Source organism: Hyla sarda, chromosome 6 (assembly GCF_029499605.1).
Source record: "Hyla sarda isolate aHylSar1 chromosome 6, aHylSar1.hap1, whole genome shotgun sequence".
Taxonomy (NCBI): Eukaryota; Metazoa; Chordata; class Amphibia; order Anura; family Hylidae; genus Hyla; species Hyla sarda.
Window position 1 is genome coordinate 50786240 of NC_079194.1, and position 27983 is coordinate 50814222.

General features: G+C 37.8%; 1 protein-coding gene across 3 annotated transcripts in view; it reads left to right on the forward strand.

Moving 5' to 3' along the window:
* Window positions 1–7447: 7447 nt before the first annotated feature.
* Window positions 7448–27983, forward strand: part of PRRX1 (paired related homeobox 1) — a 91563-nt gene continuing 71027 nt past the window's right edge. For all 3 annotated transcript variants that reach the window (XM_056523682.1, XM_056523681.1, XM_056523683.1), the window contains exon 1: window positions 7448–8246. In XM_056523682.1, coding sequence (XP_056379657.1) covers window positions 7997–8246 — 250 coding nt within the window. In that variant the 5' untranslated portion in view covers window positions 7448–7996. The remainder of the gene's footprint in view (window positions 8247–27983) is intronic.

Genomic DNA, 27983 nt, shown 5'->3' on the forward strand with positions numbered 1-27983 from the left:
AAAAGGGCAGCCCCACAGAGGAAACTCTCTATTTCCACATAAAAACCCTGGGAAATGGCAGTGTTTGTAGAGGGAAATAGGGAGAGGTTCCTGTGTGGGGCTGCCTTTTTTAGGGCAAGTAACACTTGCCAAGAAGGTAATTAATAATCCGAGAGTTGGGCCTTACAGGGGAAGTTTTTACCCCCACCGGTTACAATGGACCATATGTTGATCCCTTCCACCTTTTTAGAGGTCTTTGCACCACATCACTACTTGGTGGTGTAGGTGGCACATGGTGTTTTTTGCACACCTTTCCTTTTGTTTGATTTAAAAAAAATCGGTGGTTCATATATTTTATCCCAAGCATATTATTAAAAGTTACGTTTTACGTAATGCATATCCTGAATATTTACTTGTGGTCTGATGTGGAGGATTGTCTGTAACTGGGGAGCAGCGCCGTAAATCTGTTTGGCACTATACATATTTGTGAAGTGTTGGTGTGGCACCATGGTCAATCTACTCTGATGCATCAGGCATTGGTGGGTGGAAATCCTGGCTGATCCAAGCCTGATTCATCTTCACAAAGGTCAGTTTCTCCACATTTTTCGTGGACAGACGAGTTCTCCTTGGGGTTACTATGGCCCCTGCCGCACAAAACACCCACTCTGATGGCACACTACTGGCTGGGCAGGACAGCTTTTCTAAAGCTAGGAAACTCTGCTAGTTGCGGCCACAAATCAAGTTTGGCTGCCCAGAAGTCCAGCGGATCTTCAAGGTGTGTTGGCATGGTCCTGTCAAGGTATGCCACCACCTGCTGTTTCAGGTCCTGCTCCAGGTCTACCTGCTGCTGATGAGTTGCTTCACTATGCGGGTGAAGAAAGCTACTCATCAACGATTGTAGATTTAGGCTGCTGCTGATGGAGCTGGTACTGCTCCTGCCACCCCACCCCTCCCCAGCAGCCATGGCAGTGGAAGGTGAGCGCAGAGGGCCCCCCGAGTCAGACCTGCGAGAGGATAGACGATGGCGCAGATATGCATCAGCCAACTGACTACGTAGGATGTCTCTGTAGTAGGTTAGTTTGTCCTCCCTCTCAGTGGGTGTAAACAAAAGGCCCCTATTTTGTGCTGGTAGCGAGGGCCCAATAAGGTGGAGAGCCAGAAATCATCCCGCTGCTGAATGGTGACAATTCAGCGGTCACTATGCAAACAAGTGAGCATGCATCGTGCCATTTGTGCACGTGACTCTGAGGGACTCCCTGCTTCCATCCCCACTGCATACTGCCATGTTGTGTCTGGGTCCTCTGTCTCGCCTTCCTCATAACCCTCTAGCTGCTCCTGCTTCTCCTCTCCTGTCAGATGACTAGAAAAAATGCTCATCTCGCTAAACGTAAACTGTGCTCCACTGTGCCCCTCCCCCTCCTCCTTCTCCTCCAGTTCAGCCCCCACAGGGCTCATGTGGCCGTGAGATGTCTCCAGTGCCCTGACCAGCCATCGTTTCCAACACGTGTTGTAGTAGATGAAGCAGTGGAATGATGTCGTTTATCCCGTAATCCTGGCAACTGACTAATAATGTGGCTTCCTCAAAGGGCCTGAGCAAACGGCAGGTGTCACGTATGAGCTGCCACTGGTTGACGATGAAGTTACACAGGGGAGTCTCCCTATCCGCTTGGATCATCAAGAAATCGGTGATGGCTTTTCTCTGTTTGTATAGTTGGTCCAACATATGGAGGGTGGAATTCCAACTTGTGGAAAAGTCGCAAATCCGACTATGTTGGTGGATGCCGTTCTAACGCTGCAGCTCAACGAGGGTGTGCTTTGCGGTGTACGAGTGGCTGAAGTGCATGCAAAGTTTCCTTTTCATTGTTAGGATCTCTTGCAGATGGGGTGAACACTTCAGGAACCGCTTGACAACCAGATTGAACACGTGTGCCATGCAGGGAGCATGGCTCAGGCTTCCTTGTCGCAGCGCAGACAAGATGTTCTTCCTGTTGTCGGTCACCATGGTTCCCATTTCCAGTTTTCGTGGAGTAAGCCATGATTCTATTTCTTCATGAATGACTTTTAGCAGTTCCTCTACTGTGTGACTCTGTTCACCAAGGCAAACCATATGAAGAACAGCGTGACACCGCCGTGCCCTGCACACATGGTATGCTGAAGGAGCACCCAGTCTTGTCCGTGCAGTGGAGGCTGAGGACACAGTGGAGGATGAGGAGGTGGAGTAGCACACTGTCACAGGACCAATGGCCTGAGAGCGTGGAGTCGGAAGCAGCATGACCTGTCCAAGTCGGTGTTGTGGCTGTGCAGGAACCACATTCATCCAGTGGGCCGTAAAGGACATGTATTGTCCCTGACCATAGTTACAGCTCCGCACGTCGGCGCTGCAGTGCACGTTGGTACACACCGACAGGCTCAAGGACTGGCCCACCTTCTGTTCCACAAAATTGTGCAGGGCTGGTACTGCCTTCTTCACAAAGAAATGCTTGGGACTCTCCCCCTCGGCTCAGCACAAGCCATCAGTTCTCTGAAAGGTGCAGAGTCCACCACTTGAAAAGGGAGGGACTGCAGCAACAGCAACTTGGACAGAAGCACATTCAGCTTCTGTGCCGTTGGATGAGTGCTCGCATACTCTTGTCTCTTGGACATACGCATGTCTCTTGGACATGGCTTCGCCGATGGATTGCTGGCAGAATGACTACCTCGAAGTAGGAGGAGCAGAAGTAGGAGGTGGTGGAGCCTTGGCTGGCTGAAACAGGGAGCAGCGTGCCACTGGGTGATGCAGCAGGCTGGACCACCACATTGGAGCCACGGTTCTCCCAGGCCGCTATATGGTGACGCTGCATATGTTGACGCAGGGCCGTGGTGCCAACATTGGGACCCTGCCCATGCTTCACCTTTTGCCGACACATCTTGCATGTGGCCATGTTGACCTCCTTCGGATGCTTGATGAAAAACTGCCACAATGCCGAGTAGCCGATTTTCCCACCAACAATGCTCACTGATTGACTGCTACTGCCTCCAACTCCAGGAACCCCTGTTTCACTACCTCCCGGGAAGATAGGCTTCCGCGAAGCAGGAGGTCCACCCTGGGCAAGTTTGGCTCCAGACTTTCCACTTCTGCCACCATGCGGACGGCCAACCAATCTACCACCTTGCTGGCTCAGCTGCTGCCTCACGGGCAACCGGCAACCCTCTTCTCCTGATGATGATGAAGCCCCTTCTGCACTCGGCTACCAAGTGCGATCGGCTTCATCATCATCGAATTATGTCTGCACGTCACTTATGTCCTCCTCAGGTTCCTCAACAGTATCTGCTTCAGGAGCCTGAACGCTCGCAACACCACCTCTCACACCACTCTCCTCATTTCTACTTGCCCTTCTAGCGGAGAAAGAGGCGGATACCTCCTTCACTTCTTGGCTGGGCAGTAGCTGCTGACTGTCCTCTGGATTGTCCTCATTAAAGGAGTAGTCCAGTGGTGACTCAGTGGGGAACAACTTATCCCCTATCTTAAGGATAGGGGATAAGTTGCAGATCGCGGGGGGTCCGACCGCTGGGGCCCCCTGCGATCTCCTGTACGGAGCCCCGAGAGCCCGCGGGAAGGGGGCGTGTCGACCTCCGCACGAAGCGGCGGCCGACACGCCCCCTCAATACAACTCTATGGCAGAGCCGAAGCGCTGCCTTCGGCAATCTCCGGCTCTGCCATTAAGATGTATTGAGGGGGCGTGTCGGCCGCCGCTTCGTGCGGGGGTCGACACCCGCTATCTGGCCGGAGAGCCGGGGCCCTGTACAGAGAGATCGCAGGGGGCCCCAGCGGTCGGACCCCCCGCGATCTCAAACTTATCCCCTATCCTTAGGATAGGCGATAAGTTTTTCACCACTGAACTACCCCTTTAAATAGTGGAGCTGAACCCACAGCATAAGATACTTCTCTGGGGGAGGGAACAGCGTAGGACAGAGGCAATGGGAGGACAGGGACTGCTCCCGGGCCATGCCAACTGAGGGTTGTGTCTGAGGAACCCAACAACTGTTGGACTGGGGGTGTCAGATGTCACTTGTGATGAAGTGGATGACCGTGTTAACCAGTCAATGATGGCAGATGGGTTGCTGGTCGTGACACGACCGCTAGCTGATACCGGGAGCTCAGGCCTCTCGCTGCGACCCCTGCTGCCACGCGCCCCTAGTCTGCTGCGACCTCTGCCTGATGAATTTAGGCCTCCGCCACTCCAATGTGCATGTCCTGGCATTTCTCTGCCTTATATACTTAGTGCGTATAGGAGGGGAGTACAATACGCTCCACTACACTTAAAAAAGTATTTGTGTACAACACCAGCCGGTGTGTACTTTTGGCTGTCCTTTCACAGTATCTAGGCCCTTAAGACTTTAACAGGAACAAAATAGTACACCACTTAGATGTATGTATGTGGTATGCACTTATGAGGGGAGGACAATGCGCTCCAGTACCCTTAAAAAAGTATTTGTGTACAACACCAGCCAGTGTGTACTTTTGCCTTGCCTGGTGAATCGCTGCTGTTCTGTGCAACACACTGTGCGACAAACTGCTCTCTGTCCCTCTCTGTAATAGAACGCTGTAGTGACTGGGAGGTGAATCGCTGCTGTAAAAATGCTTTTCTGTGCAACACACTGCGCTGTCTGTCCCTCTCTATCTCTCTGCATTAAAAGGCTGAATTGACTGGCCGCAAGATGGCTGTCGATTATATAGGGCTGTGACATCACAGGGGTGGCTGGTTGCTGATAGGCTGCCTGCTGCATGTGATTCAGGGTCATCCCACCTACCCTTGTTCCCACCTTCCCAGGATTCATTGCCCCATGTCCTCACATGTGGATCCATTTTAGATGCCCTGGAGCCTAAATGGAGTTTACTGAAGCAATTTGCGTGATCGAATTGCGGCGATATTCGCATTCATTGCAAATCAAATTTTTCCTGAAATTTGTAACGAATTCGGATTTGTCAGATTCGATTCGCTCATCCCTAATTACCAGCTGTACAAATCCCTATTCAGCTTGCTCCCCCTAGTGGAAGCTTTATCCTGTACATTCAGAATGTAGATATCAGTTTCATGTCTATAATAAAACAGGATATTTATCAAACACAGCTGAGAATCCCATATAACATAGTATGAAAGGAATTGGGGGAAATGGATCATTGACTGTATCTGAGTCAAATAAAACCTTAAAGTGAAAACATAGAGCTGAAAAAACGTATTGGGAAAGATAATGAGGAAATGACTACTGTTGTTCGCCTCTACTGTATAACATCAGTGGTTTTTTTCCAACCAGTGAGCCTCCAGCTGCTGCAAAACTACAACTCCCAGTATGCCCGGACAGCCGAAGGCTGCCCGGACATGCTGGGAATTGTAGTTTGGCTTCAGCTGGAGGCGCCTTGGTTTGGAAACACTGATATAAAATGAAAACAAAGTATAGATTAGATAATCTATCAGTTTTCTCAGACCAGCTGCCCTCCAGCTGTTGCAAAATGAAAACTCCCATCATGCCCAGACAGCCAATGGCTGTCCGGGCATGCTGGGAGTTGTAGTTTGGCAACAGCTGGAGGCACCTTGGTTGGGAAACACTGATAGAACATGAAAACATAGTGTAGATTAGATAATATATCAGTGTTCCCCAACCTGGTGCTCTCAAGCTGTTGCAAAACTACAACTCCCATCATGGGCTGACAGCCCTGAGCAGAGACCTAGCTCAGTCCTTGTGTTAAACTGAGCCTGCTGGATGTTGCTTGACTCAGTTCGGGACATACTCATCATGGTTTTCTTGATGGAGAAACACAGACAAAGCAGATTTGTAACTTTCTTCTTAAAAAAAAAAAAAAAAAATCTTAATCCTTCCAGAACTTATCAGCTGCTGTATACTCCAGAGGAAGTTGTGGAGTTCTTTCCCGTTTGACCACAGTGCTCTCTGCTGACAACTCAGACTGCACCAGGAACTGTCCATAATTGGAGAGGTTTGCTATGGGGATTTGCTCCTGCTCTGGTAAATAACTGACGCAGACAGAGGTGGCAGCAGAGAGCACTGTGGTCAGACTGGAAAGAACTACACAACTTCCTCTGAAACATACAGCAGCTGATAAGTGCTGGAAGGGTTAAGATTTTAAAATTGAAGTGATTTACATATCTGTATAACTTTCTGGCACCAGAGGATTTGAAAACATTTTCTTTCCCTTTGGAGTACCCCTTTAACGTGGGATCAGTCATAGGTATACATTGGAACTATACATCAGGGAGACCAATGTTTTCCAAACAGTGAGCCTCCACCTGTTGTAAAACTACAACTTTCAGCATGCCCGGACAGCCGAAGGCTGTCCGGGCATGCTGGGAGTTGAAGTTTTGCAACAGCTGGAGGCACACTGTTTGGAAAACATGGCTGCTAGACTAAGGTTGCTTTCATGTCTCGTTTTTGTAATACGGGTCCCGTATCCCGTTTCTGTACAAAAAACGTATGTCACCAAACCGGACCGAACGTATGCAACCGTATATGCCTCCTCACGTTTTTAAAATGTATACGGTTTGAAAACGGATGTCCGTTTGCATACGTTTTCCTTGAAAAAAAAACGGATACGGTTTTATGCTTGTCAACATTTTAAATAAAGTTCTTTTTTTATTGAATTTCCCCCAAAAAATTCAAAAAATTTTTTATAAATAAATGAAAAACCGTATTGTGCAGACCATATGTACCCGCACGCACATTCGGTTCTATACGGTTCACATAGACAACCATTTTTTTTTTTAAATTATCACGGTTTGGTGTGCGGAAAAAAACAGCATACAACCGTAAATGAAGCAAAATGTACGCAACCGGATGCTACAGTTGTCAATGTAATATCTAGGCATACAGTTTGGAATACGGTTCAGTACGTTTTTTTTTTTTTTTTTTTTTTTTTTGCTGAAACCGGATACGGCAACCGTATTGCAAAAACGAGATGTGAATGCAGCCTAAGAGACTCAGTGTGAAAATGAGAAAATACATTGTTGCAGTTTACAAATAGGCAACTTTCCAAGATATGCTGACTGTTACATTTTGTTTATAAATAAAGTTCTAAGTACTGTATATATATATAGAAGTTACGATATATAAAAGGATAAAATATAATATAAATAATACAAAATATATTATAGAAGGATACAATATGGACTCTTTTGTGCCTGCTGAAATGTCCATCATAGGGTGAGGAATTGCTCCAGGTTTGACTTTTTTTGTATCCAAACAAGAACATGGGCATGAATGCCATTGAATTATTTCTCTACTGGAGCAGTGTTCTCCAAACAGTGTTCCTCCAGCTGTTGCAAAACTACAACTCTCAGCAATGCTGGGAGTTGTAATTTTGCAACAGCTGGAGACACACTGGATTAGAGAATGGCTGGCATGGTGCTGCTGTCAGTCCTGTGCAAATACAATCATCCTAAAGAAGGAAATGGTGGGACGAGTTTTTGGCAGGTCCTGGTGAGCTCTGGTTGGAGGAGGAATTACTAGGAGGACAAGTGGGGTGAGAAAAGTTCTATTGCAGGAGAATTCGGGATCTGCAGAACGTCAGGAGCAGCACAAAGGCATTGCCACGTAATTACAGGCTGTTATTAGGAGAGTGGTCCTCCCTGGGGGTCTCCAGTCTGCATCCCCTTCCCTCACAGTCTCCACCTCCATGCCAGGCTGTGGTGTTTGATGTGCCAAACAGTTCTGGATCCAAGTCACAGAAACAATAGTTGTGCAGGGAGGAAAATAAATAAAAAAAACTCCCAGGACTGCTTAAGCTCTTCCCTGCACCAGAGGAGTAAACAGAGAAGACTTGGACATCTGCAAGGAATCAGATCTGCAGCTCTGGAGGGAAGAGGAAAGGAGCCCAGGATGTGCCGGGCCTGAGCTTCTTCATGCATGCTAGGAGGACACCGACAGGACATTGGCTTTACTGAACAGCCTGGGACAGAACAGGACGGGATCGGTCCAGAAGCTGAATAGATACATCCAATATCTGCAGGACCAGGGTCATCTCATCATGACTTCCAGCTATAACCACCAGCTCTTGGACAGGCAAGGACTTATCGGGGGGCGTCTGGAGACCCCTATAACAGCAGGGCTAGACAACCTGCAGCACAAGAAGAATTTCTCAGTCAGCCACCTGTTGGATCTGGAGGAATCGGCCGACATGGCTGGAGCTCAGGCCGAGGAGGATACTGGGGAAAGTGGAAGGAGCTTACTGGAGTCTCCTGGACTGACCAGTGGAAGTGACACCCCACAACAAGAAAGTAAGCCCCTCTGTAATGTTATTATAAAGAAGCTCTGATGTGTAATGATGATGTGATGATGTATAGATCATCTATGTGCAATACAGTCTTATAATAGAAATACATAGTAGGTATCTAAAACAGCACAAAATAAAAAGTGCATCAGTATCTAAGACTCTATAGATCATCCATATGCTACAGTCTAATATCAATTCATAATAATGTATCTAATGTATCATATTATCAAAAGTGTATCCCTATCTAAGAGTCTATAGATCATCTATATGCAACAGTCTATAATAATATAAATTCATAATAATGTATCTAATGCATCATATTATCAAAAGTGTATCCCTATCTAAGACTCTATAGATCATCTATGTGCAATACAGTCTTATAATAGAAATACATATTAGGTATCTAAAACAGCATAATATAAAAAGTGCATCAGTATCTAAGACTCTATAGATCATCCATATGCAACAGTCTTATAATAGAAATACATAGTAGGTATCTAAAACAGCATAATATAAAAAGTGTATCCCTATCTAAGAGTCTATAGATCATCTATATGCTACAGACTTATAATAGAAATACATAGTAGGTATCTAAAACAGCACAAAACAAAAAGTGCATCAGTATCTAAGACTCTATAGATCATCTATATGCTACAGTCTAATATCAATTCATAATAATGTATCTAATGTATCATATTATCAAAAGTGTATCCCTATCTAAGAGTCTATAGATCATCTATATGCAACAGTCTTATAATAGAAATACATAGTAGGTATCTAAAACAGCATAATATAAAAAGTGTATCCGTATCTAAGACTCTATAGATCATCTATATGCTACAGTCTAACATCAATTCATAATAATGTATCTAATGTATCATATTATCAAAAGTGTATCCCTATCTAAGAGTCTATAGATCATCTATATGCAACAGTCTAATAATATCAATTCATAATAATGTATCTAATGTATCATATTATCAAAAGTGTATCCATATCTAAGAGTCTATAGATCATCTATATGCAATACAGTCTAATAATATAAATTCATAGTAGGTATCTAAAACAGCACAATATAAAAAGTGCATCAGTATCTAAGACTCTATAGATCATCTATATGCTACAGTCTAATAATATCAATTCATAATGTATCTAATGCATCATATTATCAAAAGTGTATCCCTATCTAAGAGTCTATAGATCATCTATATGCAATACAGTCTATAATAATGTATCTAATACATCATATTATAAAAGGTGCAGCCATATCTAAAAGAGTCTATAGATCAGTGTTTCCCAATCAGGGTGCCTCCAGCTGTGGCCAAACTACAACTCCCAGCATGCCCGGACAGCCTTCGGCTGTCCGGGCATGCTGGGAGTTGTAGTTTGGCCACAGCTGGAGGCACCCTGGTTGGGAAACACTGCTATAGATCATCCATAGTTAGAGTCTTCTGCAAATACATCGTCTGTTTGTCATGGATTATAGTAATATAAATAATTATTCTCGTGTAAAACGACAGTTTAATCATATAAATACATAATATGTATCTAATACATTATATTATAAATAAATAAAAAAAAAGCCTATGTATCTAAGAGTCTATAGATCATCCATATCTACAGTCTTATGTAAATACATCGGTATGTTTGTAATAGATTATGATAATATAAATGATTATCTATGTCTAAAATGGCAGTTTAGTAATATAAATGCATCATAGGTATTGGATATATTATAGTAACCTACATAGATTATATATAATACAGTGTAAAATAATATAAACGCGTCATATAGAATACTTTGTAATATTATAAACAGTTCAAATCTAATGCGATCTAACAATAAAACACGTCATCCATATTTAATACATTAGAATAATACAAACATAGGATCCATATCTAATGCAATGTAATAGCATAAATCCATTACATATAATACGTTGTGACAATATAAAAAGTGCATCCATATTTAATGAATTAAATTAATGTTAACAGATCATACATATCTAATAAAGTATAATAATATAAACAGATCATCCATATATAATACATTATAATAATATAAACAGATCACCCATATCTGATACATTATAATAATATAAACAGATCACCCATATCTGATACATTATAATAATATAAACAGATCATCCATATCTAATACATTATAATAATATAAACAGATCATCCACATCTAATACATTATAATAATATAAACAGATCATCCATATCTAATACATTATAATAATATAAACAGATCATACATATCTAATACATTATAATAATATAAACAGATCATCCATATCTAATACAATATAATATTATAAACAGATCATCCATATATAATACATTATAATAATATAAACAGATCATCCATATCTAATACATTATAATATTATTGACAGATCATCCATATCTAATACATTATAATAATATAAACAGATCATCCATATCTAATACAATATAATAATATAAACAGATCATCCATATCTAATACATTATAATAATATAAACAGATCATCCATATATAATACATTATAATATTATAAACAGATCACCCATATCTGATACATTATAATAATGTAAACAGATCATCCATTTCTAATACATTATAATAATATAAACAGATCATCCATATCTAATACATTATAATATTATAAACAGATCATACATATCTAATACATTATAATATTATAAACAGATCCTCCATATCTAATACAATATAATAATATAAACAGATCCTCCATATCTGATACATTATAATAATATAAACAGATCATCCATATCTAATACATTATAATAATATAAACAGATCATCCATATCTAATACAATATAATAATATAAACAGATCACCCATATCTGATACATTATAATAATATAAACAGATCATCCATATCTAATACATTATAATATTATAAACAGATCATCCATATCTAATACATTATAATAATATAAACAGATCATCCATATCTAATACATTATAATAATATAAACAGATCATCCATATCTAATACATTATAATAATGTAAACAGATCATCCATATATAATACATTATAATAATATAAACAGATCATCCATATCTAATACATTATAATAATATAAACAGATCACCCATATCTGATACATTATAATAATATAAACAGATCATCCATATCTAATACATTATAATATTATAAACAGATCATCCATATCTAATACATTATAATAATATAAACAGATCATCCACATCTAAAACATTATAATAATATAAACAGATCATCCATATCTAATACATTATAATAATATAAACAGATCATACATATCTAATACATTATAATAATATAAACAGATCATCCATATCTAATACATTATAATAATATAAACAGATCATCCATATCTAATACAATATAATATTATAAACAGATCATCCATATATAATACATTATAATAATATAAACAGATCATCCATATCTAATACATTATAATATTATTGACAGATCATCCATATCTAATACATTATAATAATATAAACAGATCATCCATATCTAATACAATATAATAATATAAACAGATCATCCATATCTAATACATTATAATAATATAAACAGATCATCCATATATAATACATTATAATATTATAAACAGATCACCCATATCTGATACATTATAATAATGTAAACAGATCATCCATTTCTAATACATTATAATAATATAAACAGATCATCCATATCTAATACATTATAATATTATAAACAGATCATCCATATCTAATACATTATAATAATATAAACAGATCATCCATATCTAATACATTATAATAATATAAACAGATCATCCATATCTAATACATTATAATAATATAAACAGATCATCCATATATAATACATTATAATATTATAAACAGATCATACATATCTAATACATTATAATATTATAAACAGATCCTCCATATCTAATACAATATAATAATATAAACAGATCCTCCATATCTAATACAATATAATAATATAAACAGATCCTCCATATCTAATACAATATAATAATATAAATAGATCATCCATATCTAATACAATATAATAATATAAATAGATCATCCATATCTAATACATTATAATAATATAAACAGATCATCCATATCTAATACATTATAATATTATAAATAGATCATCCATATCTAATACAATATAATAATATAAACAGATCACCCATATCTAATACATTATAATAATGTAAACAGATCATACATATGTGCTACATTCATATAAAAGCATCATCTATATCTAATACATTATAATATTATAAACAGATCATCCATATCTAATACAATATAATAATATAAACAGATCACCCATATCTAATACATTATAATAATATAAACAGATCATCCATATCTAATACAATATAATAATATAAACAGATCATCCATATCTATTATAATAATATAAACAGATCATCCATATCTATTATAATAATATAAACAGATCATCCATATCTATTATAATAATATAAACAGATCATACATATCTATTATAATAATATAAACAGATCATACATATCTAATACATTATAATAATATAAACAGATCATCCATATCTAATACAGTATAATAATGTAAAAAGATCATCCATATTTAATACATTATAATAATATAAACAGATCATCCATATCTAATACATTATAATAATATAAAATAAAAATATTTCAAAATTAATCATTCATAACTAACTCTTATCATATAAAAACATCATTTGTATGTAATACAGCATAATATTATATTAAAAAATATCATATAAAATATAACATTAACATATAAACCAGTGTCTCACAACTTGATGGCTCTCCAGCTGTTGCACAACTACAACTCCCACTATGCCCAATACAGCTTTCTGCTCTTATGGTGTGCTGATGGTTGTAATTCTGCAACAGCTGGAGCATCACAGTTTATAAAACACTGATATAAGTAGATCATCCATCTAATACAGTCTAATAATATAAACAGATCATCCATATGTAATAGAGTGTAGTATGAGTAGATCATCCATACAGTATTAATATAAGTAAATCAATCATACATACAGTATCTAATAAAGTGTCATACAAGTAGATCCTCCATACAGTATTAATATAAGTAAATCATCCATACAGTATTAATATAAATAGATCATCCATACAGTATTAATATAAGTAGATCCTCCATACAGTATTAATATAAGTAAATCATCCATATAGTATCTAATACAGTGTCATATAAGTAGATCATACAAAAAATTATCTAATAGTGTCATAAAAGTAGATAATCCATACAGTATATAATACAGTGTCATATAAGTAGATCATACATACAGTATATAATATTGTGTCCTATAAATAGATTATACAAAAAATAATCTAATATAGTGTATTATAAGTAGATCATACAAACAGACTCTAATACAGTGTAGTATAAGTAGATAAATTATACAGTATCCAATATAGTGTCATATAACTACATAAAACTGTGTCATATAACTACATCATACTGTGTCATTTAACTACATCATACTGTGTCATATAACTACATCATACTGTACTGTGTCATATAACTACATCATACTGTGCCATATAACTACATCATACTGTGTCATATAACTACATCATACTGTGTCATATAACTACATCATACTGTGTCATATAACTACATAATACTGTGTCATATAACTACATAATACTGTACTGTCATATAACTACATCATACTGTGTCATATAACTACATCATACTGTACTGTGTCATATAACTACATCATACTGTGTCATCTAACTACATCATACTGTGTCATATAACTACATCATACTGTGCCATATAACTACATCATACTGTACTGTGTCATATAACTACATCATACTGTGTCATCTAACTACATCATACTGTGTCATATAACTACATCATACTGTGTCATATAACTACATCATACTGTGTCATATAACTACATCATACTGTGTCATATAACTACATCATACTGTGTCATATAACTAGATCATACTGTGTCATATAACTACATCATACTGTGCCATATAACTACATCATACTGTGCCATATAACTACATCATACTGTGCCATATAACTACATCATACTGTACTGTGTCATATAACTACATCATACTGTGTCATATAACTACATCATAATGTGTCATATAACTACATCATACTGTGCCATATAACTACATCATGCTGTGTCATATAACCACATAATACTGTGTCATATAACTACATCATACTGTGTCATATAACTACATCATACTGTGTCATATAACTACATCATACTGTGCCATATAACTACATAATACTGTGTCATATAACTACATCATACTGTACTGTGTCATATAACTACATAATACTGTGCCATATAACTGCATAATACTGTGCCATATAACTACATCATACTGTGTCATATAACTACATCATACTGTACAGTGTCATATAACTACATCATACTGTACAGTGTCATATAACTACATCATACTGTACTGTGTCATATAACTACATCATACTGTACTGTGTCATATAACTACATAATATTGTGCCATATAACTGCATAATACTGTGCCATATAACTACATCATACTGTGTCATATAACTACATCATACTGTACAGTGTCATATAACTACATCATACTGTACTGTGTCATATAACTACATAATACTGTACTGTGTCATATAACTACATAATACTGTGCCATATAACTACATCATACTGTGTCATATAACTACATCATACTGTGTCATATAACTACATAATACTGTGCCATATAACTACATCATACTGTGTCATATAACTACATCATACTGTGCCATATAGCTACATAACACTGTGTCATATAACTACATCATACTGTACTGTGTCATAACTACATCATACTGTGCCATATAACTACATCATACTGTGTCATATAACTACATCATACTGTGTCATATAACTACATCATACTGTGTCATATAACTACATCATACTGTGTCATATAACTACATAATACTGTGTCATATAACTACATAATACTGTACTGTGTCATATAACTACATCATACTGTGCCATATAGCTACATAATACTGTGTCATATAACTACATCATACTGTACTGTGTCATATAACTACATCATATTGTGCCATATAACTACATAATACTGTGCCATATAACTACATCATACTGTGTCATATAACTACATCATACTGTACAGTGTCATATAACTACATCACACTGTACTGTGTCATATAACTACATCATACTGTACTGTGTCATATAACTACATAATACTGTACTGTGTCATATAACTACATCATACTGTGTCATATAACTACATCATACTGTGTCATATAACTACATAATACTGTCATATAACTACATCATACTGTGCCATATAACTACATCATACTGTGTCATATAACTACATCATACTGTGTCATATAACTACATCATACTGTGTCATATAACTACATCATACTGTACTGTGTCATATAACTACATAATACTGTGCCATATAACTACATCATACTGTGTCATATAACTACATCATACTGTGTCATATAACTACATCATACTGTACTGTGTCATATAACTACATAATACTGTGCCATATAACTACATCATACTGTGCCATATAACTACATCATACTGTGTCATATAACTACATCATACTGTGTCATATAACTACATCATACTGTGTCATATAACTACATCATACTGTCATATAACTACATCATACTGTGTCATATAACTACATCATACTGTGTCATATAACTACATCATACTGTGTCATATAACTACATCATACTGTGTCATATAACTACATCATACTGTGCCATATAACTACATCATACTGTGTCATATCACTACATCATACTGTGTCATATAACTACATCATACTGTGTCATATAACTACATCATACTGTGTCATATAACTACATCATACTGTGCCATATAACTACATCATACTGTGTCATATAACTACATCATACTGTGTCATATAACTACATCATACTGTGTCATATAACTACATAATACTGTGTCATATAACTACATCATACTGTGTCATATAACTACATCATACTGTGCCATATAACTACATCATACTGTGTCATATAACTATATAATACTGTGTCATATAACTACATCATACTGTGCCATATAACTACATCATACTGTGTCATATAACTACATCATACTGTACTGTGTCATATAACTACATAATACTGTGCCATATAACTACATCATACCGTGTCATATAACTACATCATACTGTGTCATATAACTACATCATACTGTGCCATATAACTACATCATACTGTGTCATATAACTACATCATACTGTGTCATATAACTACATCATACTGTGTCATATAACTACATAATACTGTGTCATGTAACTACATCATACTGTGTCATATAACTACATCATACTGTGCCATATAACTACATCATACTGTGTCATATAACTACATCATACTGTGTCATAACTACATCATACTGTGCCATATAACTACATAATACTGTGCCATATAACTACATCATACTGTGTCATATAACTACATCATACTGTGTCATATAACTACATCATACTGTGCCATATAACTACGTAATACTGTGTCATATAACTACATCATACTGTGTCATATAACTACATCATACTGTGTCATATAACTACATAATACTGTGCCATATAACTACATCATACTGTGCCACATAACTACATCATACTGTGTCATATAACTACATCATACTGTGTCGTATAACTACATAATACTGTGCCATATAACTACATCATACTGTGTCATATAACTACATCATACTGTGCCATATAACTACATAATACTGTGCCATATAACTACATCATACTGTGTCATATAACTACATCATACTGTGTCATATAACTACATCATACTGTGCCATATAACTACATCATACTGTGTCATATAACTACATCATACTGTGCCATATAACTACATAATACTGTGCCATATAACTACATCATACTGTGTCATATAACTACATCATACTGTGTCATATAACTACATAATACTGTGCCATATAACTACATAATACTGTGTCATATAACTACATCATACTGTGTCATATAACTACATAATACTGTGCCATATAACTACATCATACTGTGTCATATAACTACATCATACTGTGTCATATAACTACATCATACTGTGTCATATAACTACATAATACTGTGTCATATAACTACATCATACTGTGCCATATAACTACATAATACTGTGCCATATAACTACATCATACTGTGTCATATAACTACATCATACTGTGTCATATAACTACATAATACTGTGCCATATAACTACATCATACTGTGTCATATAACTACATCATAGTGTGTCATATAACTACATAATACTGTGCCATATAACTACATCATACTGTGTCATATAACTACATCATACTGTGTCATATAACTACATCATACTGTGTCATATAACTACATAATACTGTGTCATATAACTACATCATACTGTGTCATATAACTACATCATACTGTGCCATATAACTACATCATACTGTGTCATATAACTACATCATACTGTGTCATATAACTACATCAAACTGTGTCATATAACTACATCATACTGTGTCATATAACTACATCATACTGTGTCATAACTACATCATACTGTGCCATATAACTACATAATACTGTGCCATATAACTACTTCATACTGTGTCATATAACTACATCATACTGTGTCATATAACTACATCATACTGTGCCATATAACTACATAATACTGTGCCATATAACTACATCATACTGTGTCATATAACTACATCATACTGTGTCATATAACTACATCATACTGTGTCATATAACTACATAATACTGTGCCATATAACTACATCATACTGTGCCACATAACTACATCATACTGTGTCATATAACTACATCATACTGTGTCGTATAACTACATAATACTGTGCCATATAACTACATCATACTATGTCATATAACTACATCATACTGTGCCATATAACTACATAATACTGTGTCATATAACTACATCATATGGTGCCATATAACTACATAATACTGTACTGTGTCATATAACTACATCATACTGTGCCATATAACTACATAATACTGTGTCATATAACTACATCATATGGTGCCATATAACTACATAATACTGTGCCATATAACTACATAATACTGTGTCATATAACTACATCATACTGTGTCATATAACTACATCATACTGTGTCATATAACTACATCATACTGTGCCATATAACTACATCATACTGTGTCATATAACTACATAATACTGTGCCATATAACTACATAATACTGTGTCATATAACTACATCATACTGTGCCATATAACTACATCATACTGTGCCATATAACTACATCATACTGTGTCATATAACTACATCATACTGTGTCATATAACTACATCATACTGTGTCATATAACTACACAATACTGTGTCATATAACTACATCATACTGTGTCATATAACTACATCATACTGTGCCATATAACTACATCATACTGTGCCATATAACTACATAATACTGTGTCATATAACTACATCATACTGTGCCATATAACTACATCATACTGTGCCATATAACTACATCATACTGTGTCATATAACTACATCATACTGTGTCATATAACTACATCATACTGTGTCATATAACTACATCATACTGTGCCATATAACTACATCATACTGTGTCATATAACTACATCATACTGTGCCATATAACTACATAATACTGTGCCATATAACTACATCATAATGTGTCATATAACTACATCATACTGTGTCATATAACTACACAATACTGTGTCATATAACTACATCATACTGTGTCATATAACTACATCATACTGTACTGTGTCATATAACTACATCATACTGTACTGTGTCATATAACTACATCATACTGTGTCATATAACTACATCATACTGTGTCATATAACTACATCATACTGTACTGTGTCATATAACTACATCATACTGTACTGTGTCATATAACTACATCATACTGTGCCATATAACTACATCATACTGTGTCATATAACTACATCATACTGTGTCATATAACTACATCATACTGTGTCATATAACTACATCATACTGTGCCATATAACTACATCATACTGTGTCATATAACTACATCATACTGTGCCATATAACTACATAATACTGTGCCATATAACTACATCATAATGTGTCATATAACTACATCATACTGTGTCATATAACTACACAATACTGTGTCATATAACTACATCATACTGTGTCATATAACTACATCATACTGTACTGTGTCATATAACTACATCATACTGTACTGTGTCATATAACTACATCATACTGTGTCATATAACTACATCATACTGTGTCATATAACTACATCATACTGTACTGTGTCATATAACTACATCATACTGTACTGTGTCATATAACTACATCATACTGTGTCATATAACTACACAATACTGTGTCATATAACTACATCATACTGTGTCATATAACTACATCATACTGTACTGTGTCATATAACTACATCATACTGTACTGTGTCATATAACTACATCATACTGTGTCATATAACTACACAATACTGTGTCATATAACTACATCATACTGTGTCATATAACTACATCATACTGTACTGTGTCATATAACTACATCATACTGTACTGTGTCATATAACTACATCATACTGTGTCATATAACTACATCATACTGTGCTATATAACTACATAATACACTAAAAATATAACTACATAACTACACTAAAAATACAAGGAATTTATGGACTTCCATAAGTGATAGTAGCTGTCATTACCGGCAATTAAGAATCGGCAATTACCGGACGATGTATGTAAAGCAGTGTTTCCAAACCAGGGGTGCCTCCAGCTGTTGCAAAGCTACAACTCCTCGCATGCCCAGACAGCCGAAGGCTGTCTGGGCATGCTGGGAGTTGTAGTTTTGCAACAGCTGGAGGCGCTCTGGTTGGGAAACACTGATATAGAGGGACATATCGGTGGCAGGTGGTAGATATAGATGAGATGGGCAACCTTAGAAAATGTATATATCTATTACACTAATATAATGTATAGAAATGCAGAGCAGCCGGATAGAAAAGTAACTTAAGTCCCGATCCGGCGCCTGGGCGCCCCCCTAGTAGTCGGGTCGGGACTTCAGGCTGCAGGAAATAGAGGCGCTCGGCACAGGGAGAAATCCACATGTAGGGGCTCGAACAAGCGCATCGGGTGGGGTGATCTGACAGCTCACATATCCTGTGTGCTCTAGAGCCGCACACAGGACGCACCGCACTGTCAGAACAGCGCCCAAGGCTGGTAGAGACGCTCTGCACACTGCGCTGCGCTATTCCTGCCGAGAGTAGCTTTGGTGCCCAGCAGGTTCTGTATTCTTCGGCTTTTGACAACAACAGAGGATGATCTGGATCTAAGTCAAAATCCAAAAGCAATAAGACTGGGAACAGACACATGCGTTTGTTTGGCATAAAAAAAAATGTCATAAAAAAAAAAAACTGCCCTCTATTTTTTTCTTACTCCGATAATGCACTTTTTGTTGCGTTTTGTCCAAAAACAGGAGTTTTATTTATTTATGTATGTATTTATTTGTTTATTTATTTTATATTTTTTATTACAAGTTATATGATTTTTTTTTTTATCTTGTGACTCAAGGATTTCTATTGAAGGAAAAAAACGCCAATGTCTACACACAGCGTTTTTTTCTGATGTTTATTCCCCCCCCCCCCCCTCACCCCATAGAAATCAATTAGGGGGCAAAAATAAATAAATAAATAAAAAAGACAACATTTCTTGAAAAAAAACAAAAAAACAAAAACAAAAAACGCCATACACTCAAGCATGCTGGGATTTGCCCCAAACTGTCCCTGAGCCTAAAAACAAACAAATAAATAAATAAAAATGCCATGTAGGTATGGAGTTTCATACTTCCCTACTGCTGCGTTTTTCAACCAGATTGTGCCTCCAGCTGTTGCAAAGGCTGTCCAGACATGCTAGGAGTTGTAGTTTTACAACAGCTGGGGGCACTGCTAACATCTGGCTACAACGTTTTTGGCCTCCCCAAGAAATGCCATGCAGTGAGTATAGATGTTTTTTGGGCATTTGTAATCGCAGCCTAAATCTGACATCATAGATGTGTAGGGGGAATATGCGAATAGGGTCCAGGTAGATTCTAGATGTTTTAGGTTTATTCATACTGGGTGATATCAATTCCAAAGGAGGAACAATGTAAGGCTAGGTTCACACTATGGAATTTCCGCCTGCAATTCAGCTTTGAAATTCCAGCCAGAAATTCCGCTTGCTTCGGAATTTGTGAACAGAAAATCCGCTTGAAAATTTCTGCCTGAAGAATGGCGTTGCTCATTCTTCAGGCGGAAATACTCGCGGAACACATTGCAGTCTATGGGAGACTACAGTGTCAGCGCGGTCCTGAATCAGTCGGCGCCGTCCGCACTTGGAATCTCCGGGTGGAAATTTTCTGCCTGGAGATTCCGCAGTGTGAACCTAGCCTTAGGGCTTGTTCACATGGCGGAATTTCCACTTGGAAATGACGTTAAACCAGAGTCACGGCAAAATCATCTGCCGCGGAAATTCCGATTTCAGCCTCCGCAGAAAGAATTGACATGTCATTTCTTTCTGCAGAAATCGCTCAGAAATGCATTGCTGTCTATGATGGACACAGCCCATTTCCATGCGGTCCTAGTGCCAGCATGTTCTGCGGAGCCCACTGTTTGCGGTTTGTCCACCTTAAAGGGGTTATCCAGGAAAAAACGTTCATATATATGTATATATATATATATATATATATATATATATATATATATATATCTCAACTGGCTCCAGAAAGTTTAACAGATTTGTAAATGACTTCTATTAAAAAATATTAATCCTTTCAGTATTTATTAGCTGCTGAAGTTTTGTTGTTCTTTTCTGTCTAAGTGCTCTCTGATGACACATGTCTCGGGAACCGCCCAGTTTAGAAGCAAATCCCCATAGCAAACCTCTTCTACTCTGTGCAGTTCCCAAGACAAGCAGAGATGTCAGCAGAGAGCACTGTTGCCAGACAGAATACAGAAAGTCAACTTCAGCAGCTGATAATTATTGAAAGGATTAAGATTTTTTAATAGAAGTAATTTACAAATCCGTTTAACTTTCTTGGAGTCAGTTGATATAAAAAAAAAAAAAAAAAAAAAAGTTTTTTCCTGGAATACCCCTTTAAATTTTCTGGACGGACATTAAAAAAAAAAAAAAAAAAAAAAAAAATACGCTGTGTGAACATGGCCTAAAGGATCTCTCCAAAAAGGATCACACACAGAGCAAACAGTGCAGTCACGTATTTATATGGAAGCATTTAACATTTACTACAGTAGACTCAATAAACCACCTGCTGACTGATGCTTGCAAAAATGACTTTTAAAGGGGTATTCCAGGAAAAAAACTTTTTTTTATATATCAACTGGCTTCAGAAAGTTAAAGGGTACCTCTCATCAAAAAAACTTTTGATATATTATAGATTAATGTATGCAGAATAACTTAACAATTGCATGTTATTAAAAAATATGCTTCTTTCTATTTAATTTTCCACTTTGAAGAAATGACCACTAGGGGTCTCCCTACCAGTCCTGGCAGCAAGCATTTCAGACTCATGCTGGAGTCCTGAACACTACGAGCTGCCAGGCTGCTTTGTTTGCAAAGGAGAACACTCAGAGCTGCCAGCCTGCTTTGTTCACAGCCTGTTTGGCTGTGAACAAAGCAGGCTGGCAGCTCTGAGTGTTTAGGACTCCAGCATGAGTCAGAAATGCTTGCTGACAGGACTGATCGGGAAAAATACAATACAAAGAAGCATATTTTTCATTAGCATGCTATTGGAAAGTTATTCAACATTCATTAATCTAAAATATATCAAAAGTTTATTTGATGAGAGATACCCTTTAAACAGATTTGTAAATTACTTCTATTAAAAAATCTTAATCCTTTCAGTACTTATGAGCTTCTGAAGTTAAGGTTGTTCTTTTCTGTCTAAGTGCTCTCTGATGACACGTGTCTCGGGAACCGCCCAGTTTAGAAGAGGTTTGCTATGGGGATTTGCTTCTAAACTGGGCGGTTCCCGAGACAGGTGTCATCAGAGAGCACTTAGACAGAAAAGAACAACCTTATCTTCAGAAGCTCATAAGTACTGAAAGGATTAAGATTTTTTAATAGAAGTAATTTACAAATCTGTTTCACTTTCTGGAGCAAGTTGATATATAAAAAAAAGTTTTTTTTCCTGGAATACCCCTTTAAGGCCCCGTTCACACTACAGATTTTCCACTTGAATTCGCTTGCAGGAGAATCCCATTGATCTCTATAGGATTCTGCTGCCCAGTGCACACTATGGAAGTTCCTTAGCAGAACTTCCGACACGGATCCGGATTCTCCCACATGTTCATTCTTTCAGCAGAATTCTGCCCGAAAAAGAAAATTTGTGAACGGGAAGTTGAATCCTAGGGGTTAACTTCCATTTCGTGCAAAAATTAACCCTTGATTCCAGACAGCGCGGATTCCGCGAGGAAATTTCTCTCTGAATTTAAGTAGCGTGCATGGGCCCTAAGGCTTTGTTCAGACGGTGTTTGGTTAGTATTTTGGTCAGTATTTTAATTCCAAAACCAGGAATTATAATGGAAAGATTTGCATCTTATTCTGTGTTTTGGACCCCGTTGCAGGTTTTGCCTATAATGAGCGCCAAATACTGGCCAAAATACTGTGTGTGAACCCAGCCTAATGATCTGGGGGGGGGGGGGGGGGGGGGGAATCTATGTTAATTAGAAAACAAATCATAATTTCTTGTTATTTACTAATATTTACTAATCAGACATCTGGTCAGTGGGATTGTTCTTTGTCAGTGGTCTCTAAACTGTGGACCTCCAGCTGTAGCAAAACTCCAACTCGCAGCATGCCCGGACAGCCAACGGCTGTCCGGGCATGCTGCGAGTTGGAGTTTTGCAACAGGTGGTCTACAGTTTGGAGATCCCCCTGTTCAGCAAATCCTTGTTGACTGTTCCAAACTTTATATACAGTGGCTCCTCAAGTTACAATATTAATTGGTTCCAGGACGACCATTGTATGTTGAAACCATTGTATGTTGAGACCAGAACTCTATGGAAACCTGGTAATTGGTTCTGAAGCCACCAAAATGTCATCCAAAAATAGGAAAAAGTGAGGATTAACGAAAAATGAGTAGATAACTAATATAGATAAAGCAAATCCTTCCATATAAAAGTAAGAAAGATCTGCTGGGAGCTGTAAATCACTGTCTATGTCAGTGTTTCCCAAGCAGGGAGCCTCCAGCTGTTGCAAAACTACAACTCCCAGCTTGCCCGGACAACCAAAGGCTGTCCGGGCATGCTGGGAGTTGTAGTTTTGCAACAGCTGGGGGCACCCTGCTTGGGAAACACTGGTCTATGTATAGGACAGGAGCTTCTTCAGGGTCCTCACCTGGTGTCTAAAGGAGCAGCTAACCCTGGTACAGGTAAAGAGTACAGAACAGGTAATACCTCCCTGTACTGTAGAGGGCGCTACCAGGCACCAGTCAGTGCATGCACTTCAGTAATACAGGGGTTTTACCAGCGAATGCCCATTCTGATTGGTCGGTTCTTCCGGTCATTGACGCATTTCACAGATCTGGACTTTCTGTACATTGTATGTTGAGTCTGGTTTCAACTTACGATGGTCCAGAAAAGACCACTGTATGTTGAAACTATTGTATGTTGAGGCCATTGTAAGTTGAGGGATCACTGTACTGTACATGAATTTTTTTTTATTAAACTATGTACACATACAAAATACATGTCATACAAAAATACACAAAGAGAGGAAAAAGTAATGTACATGTATAGATAGCAAGGATGACTGCACGCCAGCTTAAGGGTACGTTCACACGGGCGGATTTTTTTTAGCGGGTTTCCCGCTGCGTATTTGAAAGTGGGCGGGCTCTTTGCGGCTGTCCGCAGCAGATTTTCCGCGGCGGAATTTACGCTGCGGAAAATCCGCTGCAGTCCCTACTGACTTCAATGGGGCTTGCGCCGGATTTTCCGCAGCGTAAATTCCACCGCGGAAAATCTGCTGCAGACAGCTGAGAAGAGCCCGCCCCCTTTCAAATACACAGCGGGAAACCCGCAAAAATAAAAATCCGCCCGTGTGAATGTACCCTTAGTCTTGTCCGTTAAAATCAGTATTCGCAGTATTGAGGCCATGTTCACACTGGCTTCTATTGTTTTGACATTTGAACTTGTATTTTGTACATAGTCGGTTCTCCAAGAACTCCAAAATGCTGTATTTACACATCTCGGGGGGAGATTTATCAAAACCTGTTCCAGAGAAAAAATTGCTGAGTTGCCCATAGCAACCAATCAGATCGCTTCTTTCATTTTTGAAAAGGCCTGTTAAAAATGAAAGAAGCAATCTGATTGGTTGCTAGGGGCAACTCAGCAACTTTTCCTCTGGACAGGTTTTAATAAATCTCCCTCCTTCTGTATTACCCCCTAATAACATAATCAATATGGGAGATATTTATCAAAAAACCTGTCCAGAGGATAAGTTGCTGAGTTGCCCATAGCAACCAATCAGATCGCTTCTTTCATTTTGCAGAGGCCTTGTTAAAAGGAAAGTAGTGATCTGATTGGTTGCTATGGGCAACTCAGCAACTTTTCCTCTGCACAGGTTTTGATAAAGCTCCCCCTATGTTTTTCATACTGCTTTTTGTTTAGGAAGTCTACTACATTATAAGTAGAGATGAGCAAACTTACAGTTAAAGTTAAACAGATTTGTAAATTACTTCTATAATTTTTTTTTAATCCTTTCAGTACTTATGAGCTGCTGAAGTTGAGTTGTTGTTTTCTGTCTAAGTGCTCTCTACAAATCTGTTTAACTTTCGAGAGCCAGTTGATTCGCTGGTGAAGGCCCGCTCTATGCTGGCTTTACATGTGCCTGCTCGTAGTGGCAATACGCCGCTACCAGCAGGCACACTGTGATGTGTGGGTCGCAGTATACTCGCACATCGCAGGAGCTCTCTGCCAAGCTCAGAACAGGGAGAGCAGCCGTGATGTGCGAGTACGCCGCGCACATCGCTACAGTTAGTCTGCTCGTAGCGGCGTATTGCCGCTACCAGCAGGCACATGTAAAGCCAGCATAGAGCGGGGCCTTCACCTGCTGATCTGCAGCCAAATACGCTGCGAAAATCCGTGCGTGTGAACATACCCTTACAGTGTAAGGGTGCGGTCACATATGTCCATCGATCCAGCTCAGGACTTATGCAAGATGCAATCCCCCGTTCGGCATGTCTGGTGGTCCGACATGCCAATTGAGGTGCTGTAAAAATATGTACTGTCCCATTCACATGACTGGGATTAGTTCCATCATCAGTTTCCTTTCAGGTGAAACTGAACCGGATCGCCGGGCCATATGTGATGGCGTCCTAAGTTATTGGTCATGTTCCTAATCCCTTTTACAATATATTAATGGATGAGACAAGCGCAGGATAAAAGGATAGTCCAGACTAAATTAAAGGGGTACTCCGGTGAAAACCTTTTTTCTTTTAAATCAACTGGTGCCATAAAGTTAAACATATTTGTAAATTACTTCTATTAGAAAATCTTAATCCTTCCAGTACTTATTAGCTGCTGAATGCTACAGAGGAAATTCCTTTCTTTTTGGAACACTGATGACATCACGAGCACAGTGCTCTCTGCTGACATCTCTATCCATTTTAGCAACCGTGCATAGCAGATGTATGCTAAGGGCAGCCTGGTGGCTCAGTGGTTAGCACTGCTGCCTTGCAGTGCTGGGGCCTTGGGTTCAAATCCCACTAAGGACAACAATAAATAAATAATGACTTATGATCATAATAACGTCAGCAGAGAGCGCTGAGCTTGTGATGTCATCAGAGAGCATTCCAAAAAGAAAATAATTTCCTCTGTAGTATTCAGCACCTAATAAGTACAGGAAGGATTAAGATTTTTTAATAGAAGTAATGTAAAAATCTGTTTAACTTTAAATCTGTTTGCTTTAAAAGAAAAAAGGTTTTCACCGGAGTACCCCTTTAACTTGGTTGTGATGTCAAGTTAGGAGTGAAAGAATAAGATTATAAGATTATACAAGTGATGGTCCAGAAGTTTCGGCCCTTTTATATTTTTGTTGGAAAATGTGAATGTGAGAGGAGAAGTCATTGGTGGTCACTTAGTGCGTCCCGTGACTAGTTCAGTCTGAAAGGTAACTATGTAGAAAAGGGATGTAATTTGTTTGGAAACAGAGCTTAAAAAAAAGTGTGAAAACTTTTTGACCGTCCATCGTATATTGCCGCATGTTCTATTATTATCATCACATTGGGGGACATTTATAAAACCTTGCTTTAGTCCTCTTGTTTTTAGTTATTTTTTTCCCCGACTGCCGTTTTGCTTACGTGCGCCGAATTTATTATTATGTTGCACTGCCTTAATAAATTTGTCGCGCGGAAGCAAAATCTTGAAATCTGCCACAGGTAAGGCAAAAGTAGGTGAGGTATTTTAGTAAGCCAGGATTTTCCTGGAGTAAATGTAAGCAAACTTTTACTTTATTGCGACTTTTTTGGCGACATTTGCATTTTATAAATCTCTAACTACCGTAAGCTGGTTTGTGAAAGTTGCTTCCAAAAGCTGAAATCATAATTTTTGCTTTTC